This window comes from Mesoplodon mirus (genome assembly GCF_964341445.2).
Source record: "Mesoplodon mirus genome assembly, chromosome: 18".
In the NCBI taxonomy this organism is placed as follows: Eukaryota; Metazoa; Chordata; class Mammalia; order Artiodactyla; family Ziphiidae; genus Mesoplodon; species Mesoplodon mirus.
In genome coordinates this window covers 11,473,256-11,489,402 of record NC_138994.1, presented here as the reverse complement: position 1 = coordinate 11,489,402, position 16,147 = coordinate 11,473,256, and the positions used below count along the sequence as shown (strand labels likewise).

The 16,147-nt window shown below is 35.6% G+C and overlaps 1 protein-coding gene across 14 annotated transcripts in view; it reads left to right on the top strand.

Annotated features, from left to right (window-relative positions):
* BPTF (bromodomain PHD finger transcription factor) overlaps positions 1-16,147 on the top strand; it is a 144,269-nt gene that overhangs the window by 48,574 nt on the left and 79,548 nt on the right. For 9 of the 14 annotated variants that reach the window (XM_082602720.1, XM_082602728.1, XM_082602729.1 and 6 more), the window contains exons 3-6: positions 503-726; positions 3,933-4,136; positions 4,690-4,878; positions 15,048-15,224. In XM_082602720.1, the coding sequence (XP_082458846.1) occupies positions 503-726; positions 3,933-4,136; positions 4,690-4,878; positions 15,048-15,224 (794 nt within the window). The remainder of the gene's footprint in view (positions 1-502; positions 727-3,932; positions 4,137-4,689; positions 4,879-15,047; positions 15,225-16,147) is intronic. The other 5 variants (XM_082602721.1, XM_082602719.1, XM_082602717.1 and 2 more) reach the window with 3 other exon arrangements.

The window sequence follows — 16,147 nt, the reverse complement described above, 5'->3', positions numbered from 1 at the left end:
ACACCATTTGGATGGAAATGTTTCTAAACTATACTGTAATGTCAACCTGCTCTGTACCTGCCAAGTACTGAACATAGTTTAAATATTTTTGGTTAAAGTTCTGCTCCTCGTATTGTTACAGTGATGAGCTTAAAGTTGATTGAAGTGTAACCAAGACTGTCCTCCATCAAGTACTCACACGCTCTGAATTTTAAGGTCCTGTTTCTGCATGTCATGTTTTTAGATATCTTTCTTTGCCGCTATACGAATTCCTCTCTTGCCACTACTACAAGCAAATTATTTTATCCTAAGCTGCTATGGGCTAGGAAATCAAAATAATTAGAGGTTCAAATAAAATGAGTACCTTGAGTTTGAATGAAACTTGACAGGATCTTTTATGAGCAAATATACTGAGCTTTAGCGCACAATCTTTGTGTGTTTTAACTTCCACTGGATAGATAAAATTGTCAGGTAAGTGCCATTTTGTCTAACATCAAAGTGTTTTTGTGCTTTTTTTAAACAGAGAAGAAGATACAGAAAATGAAAATGAAAAGAAAATTTGGTATTACAGCACAAAGGTCCAGCTTGCAGAATTAATTGACTGTCTAGACAAAGATTACTGGGAAGCAGAACTCTGCAAAATTCTAGAAGAAATGCGTGAAGAGATCCACCGGCACATGGACATAACTGAAGACCTGACCAATAAGGCTCGGGGCAGTAATAAATCCTTTCTGGCGGCAGCTAATGGTGAGAGGGAAATTTTCTTATTTTACTTTTTGTTACATTTCTTGGTATGAAATCACTACAAAATATGAAAATATATTAAAATTTTCAAGTATGGTTATTTTATTTTAATTCTCTATATTTCATTTTCTCAAGAGAACCTTGTTCATCCTAACATAAATTAGGGATCCTATGCATTTTAGTGTTTTGTACCTTGCCTTGCTCATTACTGAGATTCCCCAAGTTATATTTGTTTGTTTCTTTAATTCAAGAATTTTATTAATAAACCTTTTAGGGAGTCCTAGTTTTAATTATGAGAAATGGTATTCCTTTAAAATTTACTCTTTGCTTTTTTTCTAATAAACTTTTAATTTGAAGGAAGTTTATTTTTGGAATACATTTTTCTGAGAGGAGATGGTTTTTAAAGTTTGGTAGGTTAATTCTTTCTGTTTAATTTTGAAATATTCCTGCAGAGTATAGAATATACATGTTTATAGAATATGCATATTTATTATAGATCAGATACAACCTAAACTGATTATTTTTTCTTTCATCCCTTAATGTTTTTTTCTCCCCCTGACCTTTTTGGTCTATTTTTCTTATGGCTATGAGTGCCATAGGTTTTGAACTGAAAATACGGACATATAGACTGACAAATATTTGTATACTTGATAGAGTAGGCAACAAGATAGAATATTTGAAATTAGAACCTTTATAGAAAATCAGAGATCTTTGATCATCCTACCTGTGCTTTTTATCTAATTTAGATGATCTAATTTGTAGGTTTAAAAAAAAAAGTTTAATCCCCATTAAATGGCATGAGGGAAGTTGGGATGAACGTGTAACATTTTGGTTTGGAAAAGCTGGCAGTTGAACATCAGCGGGGAGCTATGTTTGAAAGTAAGAAATAATATGGCTCTAAGAAAAGCAAGTAATTGGTTTATAAATTTTCTTTTTCTAAATAAAAAGTTCTTTAAAAAAGAGTGATTGAGATACTTCCATTGATAGGTTTAGTGTACTTAGCAAGAGTAAATGCAACTTGGGGAAATAGGAACTGAAAACAGTATAGATGTATAGATAGGTAAAAGGATATAAGGAAACGATGTAAAAAAGGATCCGGGGTGACTTGGATGACGAAGAAGACAGAAAATATACCAATTAGGATTCCTCTGTTTGAAATTGTTGTCCTACACATGTCCTTAGATGTTCATATAATCATTGGCTTAGAACTCTTACAGGAATTAGGAGTAGAGAAGGTGAGCGAGAGTAAGGAATTAACTCCAACTGCCTCAATTTAATCACTTTACCAGAGAGGTCAGTGTTTTTCAGTGATGACTTTACAAGATTTTTCTAATCCTAGGAAACCTACAATTTAGGAAATATTGATGAAAGTGAAGGTAGAGAACATTTAAAGAAAGGAAATGTAAACAAGGAAATTAAAAAATCCATAAAGAAGTACCATGGGTGCATGGCATTGGCATTAAAGATGTTTCTTCTTGTTTACAAACGTTGTACTCTAGTTGGTAGATTTATTTCTCATGAGAGTACAGTTTAGCAGTTCTGAAACTGGTTTACTGTGTATAACAGGATTGACCAAATAAATATGTTGTAATGAAAACAGAACTTCTGTCAGAGAAGTTCCAAAAAAACAAGAGAGCAGTGCTTGAATGAATCACACACGTACCCCCTGCCACACACAGATAGATACAGAAACAATAAAGATGTATATATACATAGGTTAGTGTACATATATACATTTTCTAGGTCTGTTGGTGCCCCAGTAGTACCAAGTACACATAGTGCCCAGATCACGACTTCTTTTCTTTTTAAGATGTTGGGGGTAGGAGTTTATTAATTAATTAATTAATTTTTGCTGTGTTGCGTCTTCGCTTCTGTGCGAGGGCTTTCTCTAGTTGCGGCAAGTGGGGGCCACTCTTCATCGCGGTGCGTGGGCATCTCACTATCGCGGCCTCTCTGTTGCAGAGCACAGGCTCCAGACGCACAGGCTCAGTAGTTGTGGCTCACGGGCCTAGTTGCTCTGCAGCACGTGGGATCCTCCCAGACCAGGGCTTGAACCCGTGTCCCCTGCATTAGCAGGCAGATTCTCAACCACTGTGCCACCAGGGAAGCCCCAGATCACGACTTCTAAATCTCATTCTCCAGGGGTTCCCTGGTGGCGCAGTGGTTGGGAGTCCGCCTGCCGATGCAGGGGATGTGGGTTCGTGCCCCGGTCCGGGAAGATCCCACGTGCTGCGGAGCGGCTGGGCCCGTGAGCCATGGCCGCTGAGCCTGTGCTCCGCAGCGGGAGAGGCCACAGCAGTGAGAGGCCCGCGTACCGGAAAAAAAAAAAATCTCATTCTCCAATTAAAAAAAGAATCGAGACTCCTTGAGAATTCTAGGGCTGGGGCAGAGAAAATACAAGGTGAGTCTGGAATATCTTGCAGTGCTGGAAAGTAAGGAAGCACAGAAGGAAGGAAGGAGGGAAGGAAGTGTGTTTAAAGGATACAGGACTTACCCGGAAAAGCTCCCAATGGCCAAAAGCTGGACCGATTTGAGCAACAAAGTAAAAATGATAGTGTTGGATCATAACCCAAAGAATATTATTAACATACAGGAGTCTAGGCTGATATAACTTGTGGTCTCCACCCGTGCTGTAGTATCACTCCACCCAAGTTGAAAGAAAATTAGAGCCTTTAGGGGTTTAGTGACTTGCAGAAAGTTATGGGACTTCAGAAAGAAATGTTTCCAAATGGGGCTCTGTTTTCTCATTTTACAGTGGAGGCCTGCAGATTTAGTAGCCTACCGCCAGGCTCACGTAGTTAATTCAGGTCAGATCTGTGCTAGGTCCTGGGTCTCTAGGTTTTTGTTACTGTACCACACTGCCCAGACTGTGGGTCTGTGTCAGCTTAACAGGTTTTCTCCTATGGCAGAGGATATCACAGTAATCTATATCAATCTCAATTTTAAAAGATAGACTAATTTTTCTTTCTTTTTTAAAAAAGAAATTAGAGCCTCTATTAGCATGTATTTTCTAGAAGTGAAGATAACCAAATCGATTGAGTTCTCTAAACATCAAAATGTTACTGGTAATCTTGATCCTTATTTCATAGTTCTTAATGCTTTTAGCAAATTTATCTTTAATAACTTGCATTGAAACTCTTAAGTGGCATTTGTAGTACTTTTATACTTGGTATATATGGAAACATAATTTTTTATTTGTTTTATTACAGAAGAAATTTTGGAAACTATAAGAGCCAAAAAAGGAGACATTGATATTGTTAAAAGTCCAGAAGAAATAGAAAAGGAGAAGAATGAGACTGAGAATAATAACTCCAAAGATGCTGAGAAAAGCAGAGAGGAGTTTGAAGACCAGAGTCTTGAAAAAGACAGTGATGACAAAACACCAGATGATCCTGAGCAAGGAAAATCTGAGGGTAAAAACATTATTTGGTTAAAAAGAAATATTTCATCAGTGTTATTTATGAAAACTCCAGTTTTACTTGCAAAATGAAAGTGAATCTTTTTTATTGCAAACAGCTATTTAATTTTACATTTCTGAAGAGATTAGGATACCCTTCCTCCTTATAACATGTACAGTCATTGTAATGAGTTTTATATATTGGTGGATTTGCTATAATGTTATACCCATATCTCTATTTATACTTCTTAATAAGGTGCCATTTCTCTATAAGATTTGTTGGTGAAAATCACTGTTTTTATAACAGAATATACACTTTTGTATGTGATATAATACGTTCCTTTTTATGTTAACTACTTAAACATTCTTAATATATCAAATATTCTTAAATACCCTTTGGATTACCTGCTGCAGAATTATCCCAGAATCTAATTGCTTCAAAATGGCCATCGAATAGAAGCCAGGTTTTTTGGTGATCATTCATTTTTAGTAGTTGACTGAATGTGGCCATTTGTCCTAAAGCAATTTTAAAGGATATCTTTAAAGTTTTGTTGTGCATTTTACTGTAGAGCCAACAGAAGTTGGGGATAAAGGTAACTCTGTGTCAGCAAATCTTGGCGACAACACAACAAATGCTTCTTCAGAAGAGACTAGTCCCTCTGAAGGGAGGAGTCCCGTGGGGTGTCTCTCAGAAACCCATGATAGCAGCAACATGGCAGAGAAGAAGGTGGCATCTGAGCTCCCCCAGGATGTGCCAGGTACAGAGGGCAGTGTATCAATGCCTCTGTAATGGGGGGGAAATCCTTCCCTTTAGTAGTAAAAGCTGAATGTCACCTAAAACTTTAAAGTATGTGTTCATTCATGCTGCTTGCTTACATAAGTGCCATCCCTGATTGCTAAGTTGTCACCTAACATTTGGAGTTTGACAGATGTTCTTGCATTTAGTGCTTGAAACTCATCATAATCTTCATGCTTTTTAAAGTTCATTTAGCTGTTTTTGTCTAATAGACTTATTTTTATATTTTATCACCAGACCATAGTGGCAGATATTTTGGTTTTAAGTACTCACATACTAATGGCTCAGTGTTGAATGATTTGACCATTCCAATTCTGTATGTACTAACAGATTAATTTTATGTTTGCATGTGGTCATGTAAGTTTTTTTTTAACAACATCTCAAACCATAATGTTATAATAGAAAACCATTGTCACAATATATTTTGACGTGAAAATGTAAGTTAACCAGTAAATATTTTAAGCTTTTTAAAATTAAAATTATACTCAAAATAAGTTATATCACACCAAGAATGTTATTATGCCTTTCCTTTTGCCTTTTTTAAAAATGAAAAAAAATTTTTTATTATATGAGCTGCGTGTATATTTTTGAAAAACAAGTTAGAAAATTTAGATGAGCAAAACAAGAAAAGAAATACTGGTAATCCTATCAAAAGTCAATAATTATAGTTAATACTGTATTGGAAATCCTTGAAGAGTTTTTCTGTGTATTATAAGAATGTCATATAGTTCTTTCCTTTCCCCCCACCCTCTTTATTTTAGCCATTCTGGTAGGAATGTAAGGATATCTTATTGTGATTTGAACTTGTAGTTCCCTGGTGACTAAGGATGTTGAGCACCTTTCGTGTGTGTGTGTGTGTGTGTGCGTGTGTGCGTGCGCGCGCGCGCCTATATATATATTTATATATTAGTCATTTGGATAACTTCTGTTGAGAATTGCCTGTCAGTTCTTTTGTTCATTTTCTATCAAGTGGTATCTTTTCTGTGTGTGTGGCTGTTTCATTGGCTGGGCTAAGTCCAGTCCCTCTACTCCATCCTGACTGGAAGCAAAAGTTTCTCCATTGATATTTTTAAAAATGTTAACCCAATCTCATCATACTCCTGGAATAAATACAACTTGGTTGTGATATGTTCTTGTTCTTATGTATTGTTGCATTTCATTTTTTAATATTTTGTTTAGGATTTTTGTGTCAACTTTCATGAATGAGATTGACTTGCAATTTTCTTTCTGTGATAATGTCTATGTCAGGATTTGATGCCTAGGTTATGCTGGCCTCATAAAATGAGTTGGTACAAGTTCCCACTTTTCCTTTTGTCTGCAAGAGTTTCTGTGGGTTGGTGTTATTTATTCCTTAAATGTTTGCTAAAGTCTTCTGGTCCTGGAGTTTCATTGTGGGAAAGTTATTAATTGTAGATTTCATTTCTTTGGTAGATAGTAGGCTACTCATATTTTCTGTTGTTTTCTTGTGTCAGTTTTAGTAAATTTTATTTTTCTAGGAATCTACCATTTCATTTAAATTTAAAATTTTATTGACATAATAACATCCTATTTTTTAAATGTTTATAGCATCTGTAGTGATCTCTTTTTTCAGTCGAGAAATTGGTTATCTGTTTTCTCTTAATCATTTCATAAGACTATTAACAATTTTTATGAGTCTTTAAAAAAATAACTTTGGGCTTTGTTTGTCCTCTCTATATTTTTTCTCGTTTTTTATCTTATTTTTATTTCATTCCTTTTATTTTTTTTCATTTTTGTGAATTTTTCTTCCCTGTCTTTTTTCAAAACCACTCTATTGAGGTATAATTGATATACAAAAAGCTGTACATATTTAATATATACAACTTGATGAGTTTGGAGATAAAGATATACCTGTGAAACCATCACCACAATCTATGACATAAACATATCCATCACCTCCAGAAGTTTCCCATACCCTCTTTTTATTTTTTATTTTATTTTTTGGTTGTGGACCATTTTTAAAGTCTTTATTGAATTTGTTACAGTATTGCTTCTGTTTTATGTTTTGGTTTTTTGGCCATGAGGCATGTGGGATCTTAGCTCCCTGACCAGGGATTGAACCTGCACCCCCTGCACTGGAAGGCAAAGTCCTAACCACTGGACCACCAGGGAAGTCCCTCTCATACCCTCTTCTTTTTTTTTTTTTTTTTAACATCTTTATTGGAATATAATTGCTTTACAATGGTGTACTAGTTTCTGCTTTATAACAACGTGAATCAGTTATACATATAGATATATCTCATACCCTCTTTATTATTTTTTTCTTCTAGCTTCTTAAGATGGATGCTTTGATTATTTTTAATTTTCTATGTCTGTTGTCAAGGCTATAAATTTCCCTCTATGTACTGCTGTAGCTGCATCTCACAAACTTTAATGTGTTATTTTGTCTTTATCATTCAGTTTAAAATACTTTCTAATTTCTATTATGAAGTGTTTTTTTTTAACCCATTGCTTAGTTAGAAATATACTGTTTAATACTCAAACATTTAGAGATTTTCTTTTTTTAAAAAAATTAATTATTTAATTAATTTTTGGCTGCTTTGGGTCTTCATTGCTGTGAGCCGGCTTTCTCTAGTTGTGGTGAGTGGGGGCTACTCTTCCTTGCAGTGCACGGGCTTCTCTTGTTGTGGAGCTCAGGCTCTAGGCACGTGGGCTTCAGTAGTTGTGGCACGCTGCTCAGTAGTTGTGGCTCCCAGGCTGTAGAGCTCAGGCTCAGTAGTTGTGGCGCATGGGCTTAGTTGCTCTGCGGTGTGCGGGATCTTCCTGGACTAGGGCTCGAACCCATGTCCCGTGCATTGGCAGGCGGATTCTTTTTTTTTTTTTTTTTTTTTTTTTCTTTTTGCGGTATGCGGGCCTCTCACTGTTGTGGCCTCTCCCGTTGCGGAGCACAGGCTCCGGATGCGCAGGCCCAGCGGCCATGGCTCACGGGCCCAGCTGCTCCGCGGCATATGGGATCCTCCCAGACCGGGGCACGAACCCGTATCCCCTGCATCGGCAGGCGGACTCTCAACCACTGCGCCACCAGGGAGGCCCGGCAGGCGGATTCTTAACCACTGCGCCACCAGGGAAGTCCTAGAGATTTCTAGTTATCTTTTTTATTGATTTCTAGTTTAACACACTGTAGTCAGAGAACATTCTGTACATGATTTATGTCCTTTAAGATTTGTTGAGGCTTGTCTTGTGGTCCAGCATTTGGTTAATGTTGATAAACTGTCTCATATACACTTGAAGAGGATATCTATTTTTAGTTTTGGGGTGCAGTACAGAACAACTAGGTCAGGGTTTTAATTGTGTTGTTGAAATCTATATGTTTGCTATTTTTTTTCCCTCTATGCAAGATAATATTCTTTATTGGAGTATAGTTGCTTTATAATGGTGTGTTAGTTTCTGCTTTATAACATATGCAAGATACTTCTAAGTTACTTCTATTTACTGTGGGGTTGCCTTTTTATCTTTTAAATATTTTTAGTTTTTGCATTATATAGTTTGAGCCTGTGTTATTAGGTGCACATAATTTTTATATTGTTGAATTAACTTTATCTTTGTGAAATGTCCTTTATCTTTAATAATACTACTAAACTACAGCAACTTTCTTTTGATTAGCGTTTGTATTTTATATCTTTTCTGGAATAGAAAGATACTTAAAAATAACCCGAGAATTTAAAATCTCTTTCAAAATATATCTACTTTAGAATTGCTTTAGAAATATATATACACATATGTATACATATATATGGATATGCATATTTATTTATTTCAAGCTTTATTTTGTCAAGTCCCGTCAGAGAGCACTATCATTTTCTTATGATAGATGACATTATGCAAAGGAAAAATTATAAATCTGTGGTCTGAAAATCTAAAGGAGTGAGAACATAAGAAAAATGGGCAGATTTCATGATTTCAAATTGGGTGTGATTCAGAAAGATTTTATGTGGCTGAGATTGAAGTTTAAACTGAAAAGTTGGGCCATATTTTGGGAAATGTTTATAGACATCACTTAAAAAAGTTAATCTCTGAATATCTGTTCCTCAGATTTTCCCCCGCTGCATCTGTATTCCAGACACTTCACTTCAGTTCATGAAAATGGTTATGTCTCCAAAAATGACCCCTTATAGAAAGTGTACTGTTTATTATTCAGTATAACTTCTTTCTAGTTAACAAATAGCTCAATTTCAGAATTACACTTTTGTTCTGGATTTTAGATTAGAAACTTTTGTACCGGATTGTCAGTTTTTCAGTATATGAGGAGAGACAGGGCATGTGTCTTTCTAGCATCTTAACCTCAAATGTACTATTGAGAATTTGTATTCAAACATATAATGCAGACAGCATTTGTTTTATTAAAGTTATGCCTCTAGATTTAATGCCTGGGACTAAGAAAATAGCAGCAGTAGATAAAACCGGCTTTATTTCCATAACTATTTATAATTGTTTTGAAAGTGTTTCCATGGACATATTGAAAGTCTAACATCTGTGAAGTTGAACTATAAGAACATATTAGGGCCTCCCTGGTGGCGCAGTGGTTGAGAGTCCGCCTGCCGATGCAGGGGATACGGGTTCGTGCCCCGGTCTGGGAGGATCCCATATGCCGCGGAGCGGCTGGGCCCGTGAGCCATGGCCGCTGGGCCTGCGCATCCGGAGCCTGTGCTCCGCAACGGGAGAGGCCACAACAGTGAGAGGCCCGCATACCGCAAAAAAAGAAAAAAAAAAAAAAAAAAGAACATATTAATTTAACCTGTTTCTTAACTTTTTGGGATAATGACATCTTAAAAGATAGTACTTTGCTTTAGGTATGGATTTTATTATAAGGAAATTAAGTGGATGTAAGAGGCTGCTGATACTGGATGCTGAACTGATGTGCTTCTCGTTTACTTTTACCTCATTGAGTTGATTGATAATGGCTTTTGGAGGTTCTGCAGCTAAATATTACTCTTTTGTTTCTTATTCTTTTAAATGTGTTTGGTTTTAGCTTCTAGTCTGGAATATTTGAACTGTGAGGACTATTGGTAGGTAATACCTTCTTTGTGGTGTTTTAAAGCAAATGCTTGAGATTTCCTTAATCCTAATGAAGTAACGATGTAAAGAGTTCTAGAACAATTCCTCTCAACTGAAATGGAGGAAAACTTAAGACAAATTAACTTGGGACAAGTCAACAAAAAAGCTATGTATTATGAGTTATGGTAGTCCTCAGCTTGTTAGCACCTTGAAAGTTTAAATGGATAGATTCTGAATTCAGTTTGCTTTCAGTGGGGTAATAGTTTTTTTTAAGATCAAAATACCTTGGGATGGGATTGATTGCCTATTTTTCTATGAAGTATTTTAAGATATGATGAGGTGGAATCTCTTAAGTCCTATCCCAGAGTTATTGTCTTGGTTAAAACCATACTTGGGGTGTATTGTATGCTGAAATAGTTTTTTGTGGGCTAGTCTAGAACCCAATCACTTTTTATTATACTTCTGTGAGAAAATGCACTCTGAATTCTGAGCTCATAAATGAGGGGATGTCTATCTACTGTTTCATTATTTGAGAAGATGATTTTTAGACAGTTATAAATTAAGAATACAGCACATTTCAAAACTAGATCTACAGATGTGAAAGGAATGATTAGTGAGGAATTTGATGCTATTCATGTGAGACTTCTTTTCTTCCAAATATATGCATTTTCCAACATGAGTTAGTTGATTATATTACTGGTTTACAGCTGTCAGATTTTAAGTTTGCCATTTCTATCTTTCATATAAAATTTTCTGATTATGAACATGCACAAAAGTTAAGAGAATAGTATAGTGACCTCTCCCCCATATTTTAACACTTAGATTAGAAAATCATCAATATTTTGTCATACTAGTTTTACTCATGCTTTTCTTTTTTTTTTTAACTGCTTTTTTGAGTGGGGAGGACTCAAATTTTTAAAAATCGCCCCCCTTTGACCCCAGGTGTACACTATTAGATAAATCATAATCCTTAGCTAATTGCACTCATCATTGGTCATTGCATAGTCCCCCTTCATTTATTCATTCACGTTTGAAATGATCTTTATTAATGAAATAAACACCTAGGAACCTATCACCCAAAACAGACGTCTAAGTCCTGCTTTGAATCTCACCTGTATCGAGCCATCTCCCCGTTCTCGTCGCCTGCATCCTTCTACCCTACCTGAAGTGATTGTCACCCTGAATCCTGTGTTCACTAATATTTTCTTTCCTTTTTATAACAGAAATCCAGTAGAATTAAGACTATTGATACTAGAGGTCAAAGTGATGTATAACCCACATAACTGTTGCTTCATTGAGTTGATCTACATGGTTTGCTCAAAACTATGTATTTCTGTTTTGGTTGTTTTAAACTGTGTAGCAAGTATGTTGTGTTAAGTGTATCTTATTAAGTGTATGTGTTAAGTATAACTTCGGGGAACTTAATCTTTTCGCTTTGTATTACTAATATAATGTTGTATGTTGCTGGAGTTCTTTCACATTAACTGTATTACAATACTCCTCTGTGTAACTATACCACACTTTATCCCCTTTCCTGATGATGTGAATTTGGGTTGCTTCCTTACTGCAGTATTTTTTTTTTTTTTTTTTTTGCGGTATGCGGGCCTCTCACTGTCATGGCCTCTCCCGTTGCGGAGCACAGGCTCCGGACGCGCAGGCTCAGCGGCCATGGCTCACGGGCCCAGCCGCTCTGCGGCATGTGGGATCTTCCCAGACCGGGGCACGAACCCGTGTCCCCTACATCGGCAGGCAGACTCTCAACCACTGCACCACCAGGGAAGCCCTACTGCAGTATTTTAAAGCAAATCCCAGACATCATGTTATATCAGTCCTACATACATTTCTAAAGAATATGGACATTTTCTTGTATAATTACAGTGCCATTATCATTTTAATAAAATTGACAGCAATTCCTTACTATCATCTACTATCCAGTCAATTTAAATTTCCTCACTTAAATTTTTTTAAACATTGGCTGTGTTTTAAATAACTCCACATAAGATCCCCGCATGACATGACATTTGGTTTTATATCTACTGAGTCTCTTAATCTAGAGCATTCTCCCCTTCCCTGACTTTTTAAAGAATCCTAGTATATCCTACTATGGAATATCCCACATCCAGGATTTTCTTTCCTTCTTCTTAGTGTTTAATTTGTTCTAAAGGCTTGATTAAATTCATTTTCAACTGTTTTTGGCAAGAATACTTCATAAGCTGTGTTCTGGGTATTTCACATCATATTGCATCAAAAGGCTCATCATGATGTCTGTATGTTTTACCTTTACAAATTCTAAGATTGATCAGTGAGTTCAAAATCAGCTGTCTATTTGGAAGTTATAGTACATGATTTCTAATTCTATAATTTTTTCAGTATTTTTTTAACTGGAATTCTTTTGTAAAGAATTTTCCCTCATTAACTAAGTCTATTTGAATACCTTGAAATATAATTAGAGCAGAAATAAATGCTTAATTATTTCTGTTAAAATCTGATTTTCAGAGTCAGGAGTTGGTGTCCAGTTACCTTCAGTGGTGATTTTTGAGTTATGAACTTTGGGGGGAGGGGCATGATTTTCTCATTTTAAGTATCTGAACTCGTGGGTCTTTATGTATGCAGTTTGTTTCAGTCAGTTGTAGTTATCATTAATTTGGTTATATTGATTTTCAGGAGCCCCTTTATGTTGGCTTTTGAGTCCTTTTTGCTGTGTATGACCCCAGTAGTCTCTTTTGCTTTTTTGCTTTTTGGCAGAATAAGATGTATGCGGCTTGTCTTATACATTTCTTACCCCAGACCTGGAATCAGTAATTCCTGCAAGAAGCCCTGGTTCCTTTTTGTGGGGAATGATATTTAGAGACCATCATCTGGGCCCAAGAATATTTACTGCTCTTGGGCTCTCACTGCCTCTAGGATTTTTTATTGGGTAGTGTTAGGAAATAGGTACTTTGGAAAAGAAAAAAACCAATTCATGTTGACATTTCAAATTCAGATTGAGGATTGCATACTTAGTTTCTTTTTTTACACTTGTATCTCTTTTCCTTTATGCTGAATGCCTTAGTTCCTAACAACAGTAACTTAATTATATACTTGCTTTATCCTGTTATAGATGTCCATTAAGAATATATATTATTTTTATAATTATTGTTAATATCCTGATTGCATTAATAATAGTAATAGGAAGAAATGATTTAAATAGCATAATAATTTCATAATACCAATATTATTGCTCACGGTAAGACTGCTGAACCGCATTTAAGATTTTTTTGCAGCTCTTTATCTTTATACCATATTTCCAATAAGAATGTATAGTCAAAATTCCGTGTTCCAAAGTCACTTGAAATAATCTTTTTCTCTGTGTGGTTATGCCAACAATTTGATACACGATTAGGCTGTTTTCTTTCAGTTTTTAGGGGCTGCATTTCTAACTTGAATTTTTTAAAAATGTAAAACATTTACATGATTCCAAAGTCAAACTTTGTAACTGTTATCTATTCAGAGAATTTTCACTTTCATCCCTTCCTTCTCTAGGTAACCATTTCCTTCCTTTCCCTTACAGGTAGTCATTTTTTATTAAGTTTTGGTTATTCTTCTAGTGTTTTTTTTTTCGTATAGAAAAGCAAAATATGTGCATAAATTCATATTTCTCTCCCTTTCTTATATGAAGTTAGCATGCTCTAAGTACTGTTCTGCATCTTTCTTTTTATATTTAATCTTGAGATCATTTCAATATGTGGGTATAATGATTTCCTCAGTCCTTGTTATGGTGCATGATATTTTATTGTATGTACCACCTTTTATTCAGCCAGTGACGTATTGATGGGCATTTTGTTTTTTCTGGTCTTTTGCCATTATAAATAGTGCTACAGTGAATACCTCTGTAAATATAAGTAAGTAATTTAGTATTTTTACCAGTGTATTTCAGGGTAGATTTATGGACATGGGATTGCTAGGTTAAGAGTAGATGCATCTGTAATTTTTCTAGATATTGTCAGTTCCCTTTTATCCAGTTTGCACCATTTTACAGTCCTACAGCGATGTGTGGCAGTACCTCTTAACACACTGCCTCTCTGCCTGAGTGTATCGTGAGACTTGGATTTTTGGCCAGTCTGGTAGCTGAGAGGTAGTTTCTCTATACGATTTTACTTTGCATTTCTCTTACTCTGAATTAAGTGAGCATATTTCCATGTTTAAAGGCCATTTTTCTTTTTCTTTTTCTTTTTTGTGGCTGAATCGCATGGCTTGTAAGATTTCAGTTCCCTGACCAGGTATTGAACCGGGGCCCTTGGCAGTGAGAGCGTGGAGTCTGAACCACTGGACCGCCAGGGAATTCCCGCCATTTTCATTTCTTTCATCACTGTTCATATATTTTTCCCATTTTTCTATCAGGTTGTTGGTTTTTTCAGTCAAAAAAAAAATTAGGAGCTCATGATGCATTACAGATAGCCTTTGTGATATACTGTCGACGACTTTTAATTTAGGAACTTGATTTAAAAGGTATCTTAATAGTGGCAAAATGAAGTGCACAGGGAGGCTCTAGATTTCTGAACTGCCAAGGAAAGACCTAGGCTTTCAGTTCATGGTAGCATTCATTTTGATATACTTTCAGGAACGATACTCTTAGTGATACTATTATATTGGTCTTAAAATTAACAATCACTTAGGCATTACCATCTAGTTAAATTTGGGGGTATAGAATTCAGGCAGAAAACCTTAGAGATAAATAATTCTGTTTAATTCTGTTTCAAATACTGTTTGAATACTTTATGAAAATTAAGAGTATAAATGTCAGATTTTGAGGGATTTTCTTCACAAAATCACTTCTGCAGTATCTGGCACATCATAAATTTTGTGAGATTGTTATATCACTTTATTATTCTGAAAGATTGTCTGCTTTGTACTATACACTAAGGTGATAAGAGCCTGAGTTACTACTGGGCGACTTAAGAAACAATTCGTAGGGTGTTGTTCACAATTTTTTTTCCGTACATTGCCTTATTCGTACATGAGCAGCTTTTTAAAATCTAGCTTTGTAATGCACCCCTAAAACAATTAAATGTCTTTTCTGACAGTTAGTTGTTTTTGATGTGATCTCCAGTTTAAACATCAGATATTCTATTTTTCTAGAAGAGCCTAGCAAGACATCTGACAGCAGTAGCACTACCTCCACCCAGCCTAACCTGGAAAACAGTAACAGCAGCAGTGAACCAAACTCTCCCCAGAGTAAATCTGCTAAGGCAGCGGATGACCCTGAAAATGGAGAAAGAGAATCTCCTACACCTGTCTCTGTTCAAGAAGAGATAGGTAAGAATACACTTCATACATTGAAAGGAGCTTTTTAACGTTTTTTAAGTTTTCATTTTTTAAGTGCAAGTTCGATGGGGGTGGGGAGATTTGGATTTTCTTTTTTCTCTTTTCTTTTTTGTAAACACAGGCGACACTTGCACTCAGTGTTTTTGTTTTAAAAAAATAAAAAAAGCACCTGGGGAAAAAATACATCTTTTTCACACCCCCTCCCCAAAGGTAACCACCATTATTTGGTGTGTAACATTCTGTATCTTTCTCCGTGCAGTTACATTAATGTATGTATGTTGACAAAAAGTTTTTTGTGTTTTTTTTTTTTTTAAGTATAAACGGGATCATTCTGCATGTGTTGTTCTGCATCTTGCTTTTTTCGCTCAGTAATACATGTAGGGGTTCTTTTCATGTAATCAGTTCAATTTATTCTTTTTTTAACTGCTGCATGGTACTCCACAGTACAGAGGAACCATAATTCAGTTACTATATCTCTGTTAATGGACATTTAGGCTAACAGTTTTCTCATTATCACAACTAGTGGTGATTTTTAACATCCTCATCGTATATCTCTGTGGACTTGTATTTCTGGCAGTATAGATACAGTAGATGGAATTGCTGGATCATATGGTAGGTACATTTAAAAAATAGTGATGGCTACTGCTTAATTGTACATTAAAAGGAATTTATGCTAATCACTTACATGTATGTGTATTTCTTCATATTCTCGCTAAATTTGACATCATCTATCTGTTACATTTTTGCCAATGGTGAAAAGTCTTTCATTTTAAAATTTGCATACCCCTGCTTACTAATGTAGTTGACTTTCTTTTCATGTGTTTGCTGAACTTCCTGTGAATTGCTTGTTCATATTTTTTGCTGATTTGTTCCTACTGAATTTTGATATTTTTCCCAAATGAGTTTTAGGAATG